A 10110-nucleotide genomic window follows, 5' to 3' on the forward strand; every position below is an offset into this window, starting at 1 on the left:
CACTTTGGGAGGCCAAGGAGGGCGGATCACATGAGGTCAGGAGTTCAAGACCAGCCTGGCCAACATGGTGAAACCCTGTCTCTACCAAAAATACAAAATTAGCTGGGTATGATGGCGCATGCCTGTAATCCCAGCTACTTGGGAGGCCGAGGCAGGAGAATTGCTTGAACCCGGGAGGTGGAGATTGCAGTGAGCCAAGATTGTGCTATTGTACTCCAGCCTGGGCAACAAGAGTGAAACTCATCTCGGAAAAACAAACAAACAAACAAACAAACAATTATACTGTTCTTTAATAGTACTAAGTAAAATGACACTGTCCTTAAAGCCAGAGTCATCTAAGCTTTCCTATTTTTTTTCTATTTGTCCCCAAAAGCTTTAATGGGAATATGAGGTATACTTACTCCTCTCTAATGAAATGTCTTCCTCTTTTCAAGGATTCAGACTATGTTTTACGCAACATGATGGTTACAGGGCAGCTGGGTCTAACAGAAATCCACAAAAATCCTCCTACCATCCACAGGAAGTCATGCATCTTCAGGTATGAGACATGTCTGTTTTGTTTGACTGCCAGAACACATCCTTCTGGTACAATAGTAGACCTGAAAGACACAGCTTCCGGCTCTTGCTCATACACACTGACTTGTATTCTTCCTTTTTAATTTAATGTAATTTTAAGTTCCAGGATACATGTGCAGGATGTGCAGGTTTGTTACATAGGTAAACTTGTGCCATGGTGATTTGCTGCACCTATCAACCCATCACCTAGGTATTAAGCCCCACATGCATTAGCTATTTTTTCCTAATGCTCTCCCTGCCCTCGCCCCCTTGACAAGCCCCAGTGTGTTCCCTTCCCTGTGTCCATGTATTCTCACTGTTCAGCTCCCACTTGTAAGTGAGAACATGTGGTGTTTGGTTTTCCGTTCCTGTGTTAGTTTGCTGAAGATAATGACTTCCAGCCCCATCCATGTCCCTGAAAAGGATATGATCTCATTCCTCTTTATGGCTGCATAGTATTCCATGGTGTGTGTGTACCACATTTTCTTTATCCATTCTATCATTGATGGGCATTTGGGTTGATTCCATGTCTTTGCTACTGTGATTAGTGCTACAATGAACATATGTGTGCATGTATCTTTATAATATAATGATTTATATTCTTTTGGGTATATACCCAGTAATGAGATTGCTGGGTCAAACGGTATGTCTGATTCTAGGCCTTTGAGGAATCACCACACTGTCTTCCACAACGGTTAATCTAATTTACATTTCCACCAGCAGTGTAAAAGCGTTTCTATTTTTCCACAGTCTCACCAGCATCTCTAGTTTCTTGATTTAAAATCACCATTCTGACTGGTATGAGATGATATCTCACTGGGGTTTTGATGTGCATTTCTTTAATGATCACACTAAATTTTATTCTGATTGGCTTTTAAAGAAAAATTTCCGCAGAATGTTGTCTGCATGGGACATATTGGCTCTTTTTTTCCCAAGTCCTTTTTTCTTGAGAGATGGGGTCTTGCTGTATTACCCAGGTGGGAGTGCAGTGCTATGATCATAGCTCACGGCAGTCTCAGACTCCTGGACTCAAGCTAACTTCCTGCCTCTGCTTCCCAAATAGCTGGGACTACATGTATTTGCTAAGCCCAGCTCATTTAGTTTTTTTTATGGTGCCAAGCCTTCCCAAGTCCTTTTTAAAATGGATTTCATTGGCATTTTATTTTAAAATTGCAAATTTTAAAGCATGAAAGTGTTTTATTTTCAATGAATTTCCTTGTAAATATGGAATTCAACAAAAACCCATCATAATTATGAATAATACATTCACATCACTCATCAGAGCTCATCTGTGAATGTTAGCAAGGCTGTGAATGTGTCTTTTTTATTTAAAGAAGACGTGCAGGGGCAGAGTTGGAGAGAAGGCAGAGCATGTTGTATTTAATAAGTACTCGTTCTCAATTACTTAGAATGACTCTCACTTGTCAAATGCAAGGAACACTACTAAAATGTGTACAAATGTAAACAGATCTTAACTGAGAACACACCTATTGCAAAAGGGAATGACTGCTTCTTAGGGGGTCGATGTCGTTGAGTAGGCAGTAACCCAGTCATCCCAGACTAGAAGGTTAATTCAGCATTTAATTACATATGTCAATTAAGCTTTAGTTTGGCCTCATGCCAGAATGTTCATTCACTCTCAAGCTCTTTTCCACATAGCTATTCCTTGTGCTGGTCAGAGCTTTACAGAAGTCCTTGTAATACCCAGACTCATAGCCCTGGATTCTTTTTTTTTTTTTATTTTTTATTATGTATTTTTAAAATTATACTTTAAGTTCTAGGGTACTTGTGCACAACGTGCAGATTTGTTACATATGTATACACATGCCATGTTGTTGTGCTGCACCCGTTAACTCGTCATTTACATTAGGTATATCTCCTAAGGCCCCTCCCCCCTCCCCCCCCACTACAGGCCCTGGTGTGTGATGTTCCCCACCTTGTGTCCACATGTTCTCATTGTTCAGTCCCCACCTATGAGTGGGAACATGCATAACCCTGGATTCTTGTGTGTAACTTAGAACAGATGTCTTTGGAGGAAGTCAGTTGACCAATGGGCTCTATTGTTATGCCTGGAAAGCTTAGTATGATGCATTACTACTATGGCAGTCATCAAGACACAACAGAAAGTGGTGGCTCAGCAGCAGCAAAAGGGGTGGGAAGAGCAGAAGGACGTCATCTTACCTGTTACTGTAGGATTGATATAGAAACTGTAAATGTGCTTTTTGAGGATGCAAAGTACCAATTTTTTACAAATACCCTAAAGAAACGGCATATCAGAATTAATGTAGATGGGGAAAAGAAAAAGAAAGAAAAAGAGGTGTGTCTGTGCCTCACCAAGAGAAAGAAGCAGCCACTACATTTCCATGAAAAATCTCCAGTCTCTCACTGAGGCAGATGCTATAGATGCTCTACCCAGATTCCCAAAATGCCTTTTTACCAGCTTCTATAGGCACAGCTACAAGTAATGGCTCACACCGTTAACTTTCTCTGGAGGAGTGCCCTTGAGTGATTGGAGCTCTTCACCAGGAGGTACCTAAGAGATGTGTAAACACTCCCCCGGCCCAAACTGCTCACACACACCCAGGGCAGCTTAGAGCCAATGACTGACTAGTGCTAGGATACAAAAGACCCCTCCCTTTGTCTCAAGGTGGAACAGATTCTTTGGTACAATTGACCTGTCGGAGCTCCCCTTGGGATCAGGCCGAGGCTAGACTTCATGTGAAATTACATTCTTACTTAGCTTCTTTCCCTTGCCTATCCTGCTTCCCTCAGTCCCTCACAGGTTTCTCCAGCGAACACTCGCTCAATAAATCACTTGCATAAGGATCCCTGTCTCAGGCTCTGCTTCTAGGGAACCCGACCTAACACGTTCATCATTTCTGCTGGCACTCCACTAAAGCATAATGGACAATAAGTAAACAAAAGCATAATGGACAATAAGTAAACAAAACATGAACACCTTCAGATAAGTAAAGACAACGAAGCAGAGTATCATGATGGAGAGTGGCTTGGGCACTGCTTGCTACCTGAGATTGGGTGGTCAGGGAAGCCTTCTCTGCCGAGGGGATGTTTGAGCAGAGACAAGAGTGAGCAGACAGACAGCCACGTGAAATCAAGGGCTAGAACGTTCCAGGCAGATGAAACAGCAAGAAGGGCTGGCATGGTGGAAGTGAGGTAGGCACAAGAGAGTAATTCAATATGTTTGGGTAGAATGATGTGAACAGACAGAAGTTTAATATCTTTGTGCTTATTTGGTTTTGATTTCAGAGATTTCCTCTTTAAATGTACTGACAGTTCAGAAGTCGTTCTGGCCTCTGCCTGTGGAGAAACCCACATAGTAGTTCCACTTCGTGACAGAACAGGAGAGGCTCTGGGAGTCCTCGATTTTAACATCGGCCGAAATAGGATGTTGTTGTACCAAGAATATAAAGATCTACAGAAAATGATGAAAGTGGTCCAAGTGGCCTGCTATGAAATCCTTGGCGAGTTCTCTGGAGAGATAGAGAAAAAATATGTCTTAGGTATTGTTCGTGTGGCATCAGCCTAAATTCACAGGTTTAATAGGTTTTGGGGAAATCACAGGCAGTGCAATGAAATATGCACTTTCTAAAATGAATTGTTACAATATACAGACCTTTCCATGTAAAAGGAATTCCCTTATGCAGTCTTGCGCTGATGAGTAATGTCTACAAATTAAAGCAAACAGCCTGGAATCACATTCTCTCGGTTAGATTCATATAGTTTTAGAACTGGAAGGGCTCATAAAGGCAAGCTAGAACTAACATTTATTAAATGCCCCCATTATGTGTTTCAGGTATTATTTCATTTAATTTTTGCCATAACCCTATGAGATGAATAGTGATACCCCATGTACAGGTGAGGAAAGTAAGCAAATTGCCCCTAATCACACAGTTAAGAAATAGTGAGGGCTGGATTTGAACCTACGTTTGGGTGCTCTTCCCACTATGTTATACAGCATTAAGTAATCAGAACATCTCGTTTTACAGATAAAGATGCTAAAGCCTGCAAAAGTAAAGTGGATTATCTAAGGTCCAATAGCAAGCTGGTGGGAGAGGCAAGACAAGACCTTAGTTTTTGTAATTCCATATCCACTAGGCTACTCTCAATGCAATGCCAGCTTGGAGAGAGGGAGGGAGGAAGAAGGCATGGAAACCTTTGGCTTCCTAGAATGAAGTGAATAGAATTAGAAGAGTAACACTATGTGGAATTAAGCCAAAAGATTTGTAACTATGTCATAGAGTGGGATAAGAAGAAAGGAGAAAATTCATGTCTCCTGAGTGTTCACTATGTGTAATGCCTGTAACTAAGCACTTTTACATATATCATCTTCTCTAACTCTCACAGCTAACCAAGGAAGTAGGGATTAAGCCCATTCTCACAGAAGAGGAAAAGGATATTCAGAGAGACAATAGACTAATAAGGGGGACAGCATGTGTTCCAACCAGGGTCTAACTCTAAAACCCAAGTTTTTGCCTTTTCTCAAAGCCTCTTCTATGAGCTTCACCAGGAGTAATTTCCTTTCTTTCTTTTGATTTCATGGCTAGAGAAACTAAGATTGTTTAAAACCGAAGGATATGGTCTGCTTTATCTTGACAAAAAATTTACTATAATATGTTCAGAATCCTATGAAAAAGTAATATACAGCAATGTACATTAGACTGAACAGCAATGCGAGCTATCATTTTGTTATTCCAGAGATTGAAAATGTCGGGGAAGTCCAGCGGGCAGGAATTCTCTTCTTCCGAATCATGCTGCTTGAGCTACAGGAAAGCATACAACTACTCAATTCCATGGAATTTGTGTCACTGTTGCTCTATGACCATACTCTTCTAACAGAGCCAAATTATCCTCAAGACAGCAAATCCATAGAGCTGGAAGCCAACATGGAACTAGTGCGTGACATCCTGAAGGCGGTTATCTTGTTCTTTCATCCAGAGTTGGAATTTTCAAGTGACTTTGGAAGTTGGGATAAGTGTAAATTTGTAAGTTTTTTTTTTTAAAGCACCTTTTAAATTGAAGAATCACCTCAACAAATTTAAATGTACAAATCATAATTGCATAAATCATAAGGGTACAAATGCAAGAATTTTTACTGAGTGGAACATGTTCACGTAACCAGACCTAGATCAAGAAATAGAACATTTATAGAATCCCAAAAGCTCTCCTTTGTACCCTTCCTCATCATCCCTTCACCCCACCCACCCCAAGGGTAACCATTACCTTTTTTTTTTTTTTTTTGAGACGGAGTTTCACTTTTGTTGTCCAAGCTGGAGTGCAATGGCACGATCTTGGCTCACTGCAACCTCTGCCTCCTGGGTTCAAGCAATTTTCCTGCCTCAGCCTCCCAAGTAGCTGGGATTACAGGTGCCCACCACCACACCTAGCTAATTTTCTATATTTTTAGTTGAAACTGGGTTTCACCATGTTAGCCAGGCTGGTCTCAAACTCCTGACCTCAGGTTATCCTCCCACCTCAGTCTCCCAAAGTGCTGTGATTACAGATGTGAGCCACCATGCCCAGCCATGGGTAACCATCATCTGCCCTTCTAACACCATTGATTGGTTTTGCCTATTTTAAAATCTATATAAATAGAATTATGTAAGCTGTTGAACTGGGCACTATATTTCTGCTTGCTGGTGATCCCATAAATTTTCTCTTGTTGTTTGTTCACAGTATATTAACAAATATTTAGTCAACAATATTTGTGTCTTTGATCCAACTGCCAAGCATGTGGAAGTTAATGTACAGCTCATTGATGAATATATCAGAGGTAAATTTTCACTTAATTACAGCCTAAATCTATAGCAACAGCAATAAAACACAGTTGTGATTAAGAGATTTTTATTAGGATAAAGCAAGTGGGTCATAAATTCAGTTTTTAGGAGAAAATAGTTATAAGTCTTCTAAGAGGAGGGACACTATCTATAATCTATTGCATCATTCCCCAAAGTCACTGTCTATGCCACACATATGAGAATTCAAAAGCACATCTATCTCCCACTTATTAACTACATGTGCATTATTTATTTTAAAAAATGCACATGGGGCTGCAATGAGAATAGAAGTGTTAAGCAAAAAGGCTATCTTTAGCTTCAATAAATAATCAAAGAAAATAATAGACTTTTTCAGGGAGGAGAATCACCAAGAATGGAGAGCAGCGAGGCTCTCGTGTTGGAGAAGACGATTAGCTGTTTGACCACAGGGAGCAGGCCGCATATGAAAGTAAATATACAAACAGCCGAAGGTCCTCCGCTGACCGGTATTCTCAGAGGCCTCAGGCTGTGATGAGGAATTCATTTAAAGTTTGCTTTTTTCTTTGTTATTTACGAAAAATAATTCATAGTTGGGAAAATGGCTCTGTAGAAATTGCTCACTAAATCTATCCCTTTCCTCCTCTTCCCGCTCTCCTACTATCTGTGGAGGCTCTAGACCAACGCAGAAGGGTTTCTGGATTCACAGGGAACTACCCCAGCTGATTCCTGAGCAGCCTTGACCACCAACGCTTCCCACCACTTTCTGCTTTCCAACAGTGCCCTCTGATGGAAGAAATACTAATTGCAGTTAACGGAGCCCAACTCAGCCAGAAAATAGCCCATAGGCTCCCCAATCACTGCCGCCAAGCCTTTAGTTATACCAGTCTCCGCAGCAATCCCGAGGAAGTTCTTAGGTCACCCAGATACCAACGCTCTCTCCTTCAGATGCAGTTACATTAGGAAATGCTAAGCTTCTTGCTTAGGCGAAGGGAGAGGAATTCTTCGGGGTGCCTTTCTATTTGTGCCAGAAGGAGAGGAGTCTTCAGGCAGGGCAATCTGCTGCTCGAAGTTTACCTGGCCTAGCAGCTTTAAGTAAGGGCCCTACTCCACGAATCTACCCAGAATGAAATGTCACCAATAATACCTGTAGGCTCAGCCTGTGACAGGCAGAGACTGCTAGACTATATAGCATAGCTCCTAACCCACCACGCCTTCCAAACTGTTTACCAAAAGGGTGGAATTACGGCTCGTAATGTGCCCATACTTTCTTAGGGCTTCTGCTACCAACTCTTACCCCCTCTCCATCCTAGTTCAAGAAAAGGGTATTTCCTAATGTAAATGACGAGTCGGTGGGTGCAGCAAACCAACATGGCACATGTATACCTATGTAACAAACCTGCATGTTGTGCACATGTGTCCTAGAACTTAAAGCATAATAATAATTTTTTTAAAAAAAAGAAAAGAAAAGAAAAGGGTATTTTTGGCTGGGCACAGTGACTCACACCTGTAATCCTCACACTTTGGGAGGCCAAGGCGGGCAGATTGCTTGAGCCCAGAAGTTGAAGACTAGCCTGGACAACATGGCAAAATCTTGTCTCTACAAAAAAAAAACCACAAAAACTAACTGGGTGTGGTGGTGCACGCTTGTAATCCCAGCTACTCAGGAGGCTGAGGTGGGAGATTACTTGAGCCCGGGAGGTTGAGGCTGCTGTGAAATGTGATCATGCCACTGCACTCCAGCCTGGGCAACAGAATGAGACCCCATCTCAAAAACAACAACAACAAAAAGGAGGTATTTTTTTATTCTGGTGGAACTCCAGGCAGCTGTGTCCTGCCTTTAGATTGAGCCAGTCATCTGTGAAGTAACATTGGGTAGCTTTGTTGAGCAGGCCTGGCCTCCCAAGACTGTGCCATTGCAGGTGAGTGCTGCTGACATACTTCCCTGTGGGGGACCCTGTGACTCCAGTGAGCACTCCCAGACAGCTGTGTATGCACTAGTACATCAATAGCCTACTATTCTCTGTCACTTTGCCTAAGACACTCCTAGTAGTTGGTCTCTTCTACCTGGAGATTCATGACTTGACCACCTTCTCAAGGACCTATTCTCCCCACTCCACTTTGGACCTCTGCTGCCAGTCTCATCTGGTCATTCAGGATGCCCCATATCTGCTCCATGTCCCCCTCCCAGGAGTTTTAGACAGATGTTGCCTGCTTGGAAATGTTCTTAGACCCAGAGGCAAGAAGAGCTGTCCCCTATTGCAAGTATAACCAGAATCACTTTTCTGTCTAGAACCTGGGTGCCTGCCAAGTGACCGTACCTCCTCCTCTAAATCCAAGTGTTTACAAGTCCACAGACATTGGTCTCAGCAGGAGTGCCCCAGGCCCTCCACTTCTCCTACATGGTTCCCAGAGCTCCAACTCTGCCAAAGTAACCAGAGGCTCAGTGCTGTCACCATTTGTAAAGAAACCCACTAGCTTCTGCAGTAAAATGACACCATCATCCTCTAAGAGTGACAATGAAGGAAGGTGCCTTCCCATCAGCAGGGGAGGACTGCTGGACTCACAGTCCTAATTAACTTTTATCTGCAAGATTTGCCTTCCCTGGAAGATCCTTCCCTAGTTGCTACTGCCGCCACCGCGGTGGCTCTCGTAGGTGCCACGCTCCCTGCAACTCCATTACAAAAATGGAACATGACTCATTCCTTAATCCCCACTGCACAGCTAAGGACCTGACAGGAACCTTGGTAGAATGATTCTACCGACAACCCAGAAATAACAAGTAGGAAACAGCACTGAATCTGCAACTCTGAGGACGTGCCTTTTTCTTTTAAATGAGTCAAGCCAAAATGGACAACCAAACGACAAGAACATGGTTCTGTCCTATTCATTTAAACCTTCTGTATGCTAACATTGGTTTGGATTCAATTACAGTTCTCTGCTGTCTTTTTGGACTTAGTCATCTTGAATGGGAATTGCTGTTGGCTCCCTCTTATAGGAAAAAACTTGCCATCACAGCTAGACTTGGGTTTAATAGAGAGCCAAGAGTGAGCCATTTATTTACAAGTTGCTCACAGATTTTAGGCCATGGAGGAGGAAATACCAGTTCAGCTTGAGAACAGATTTCCTTTGTCCTGGCAAGAGCCCCTTAAAAAGCCCTTTTAGTTATGAGTTATGATATTAGACAAGTACTCACACCATGCACAGGGGAAGGGTATAACACTCTGTTCTGGGTAAAGATCTCAGGCCTGAAATGCTTCGATTTCCCATGCAAGCAAACCCCTTGCCTTTTCAGTTCCAAGTTATTCAGAGGAAAAAAGAAAAATCAAACCAGCCATTCTCTTTATGTTTCTTATCACTTCTTGTGATTTAAATTTTGAAGTTTTCTAGCAGTAGTTATTAAGAGGAATAACATGTATAGTTGTACATGTATAGATAACATCACTGCTACTTTGATATCTGATTAAAGACTTAAAAATGAACGTGATGAGAAGTGGAGCACGATGGCGTGCACCTGTGGTCCCAGCTACTTAGGAAGCTGAGGCAAAAGGATTGCTTGGGGCCAGAAGATCAAGGCTGTAGTGCACAATGATGGTGCCTGTGAATAGCACTGCACTCCAGCCTGGGCGACATAGTGGACACCGACTGTAGAAATTAATAAGAACAGTTTTCTATTTAATTTGATACTCATTTTTTTTTAATTTTAGTGGCTGTTAAAACTGTCTTTTATCCTGAAAGGATATAAATATTATGTGTGTGTGTGTGTGTATATATATATATATAT

General features: G+C 42.1%; 1 protein-coding gene across 1 annotated transcript in view; it reads left to right on the forward strand.

The window, feature by feature from the left end:
• The window catches only part of EFCAB5 (EF-hand calcium binding domain 5), a 175739-nt gene that overhangs the window by 152634 nt on the left and 12995 nt on the right, over nucleotides 1-10110 (forward strand). Inside the window, exons 20-23 of the mRNA XM_011940850.1 lie at nucleotides 435-538; nucleotides 3823-4076; nucleotides 5272-5558; nucleotides 6250-6346. Coding sequence (XP_011796240.1) covers nucleotides 435-538; nucleotides 3823-4076; nucleotides 5272-5558; nucleotides 6250-6346 — 742 coding nt within the window. The remainder of the gene's footprint in view (nucleotides 1-434; nucleotides 539-3822; nucleotides 4077-5271; nucleotides 5559-6249; nucleotides 6347-10110) is intronic.

This window comes from Colobus angolensis, unplaced genomic scaffold (genome assembly GCF_000951035.1).
Source record: "Colobus angolensis palliatus isolate OR3802 unplaced genomic scaffold, Cang.pa_1.0 Scaffold193, whole genome shotgun sequence".
In the NCBI taxonomy this organism is placed as follows: domain Eukaryota; kingdom Metazoa; phylum Chordata; class Mammalia; order Primates; family Cercopithecidae; genus Colobus; species Colobus angolensis.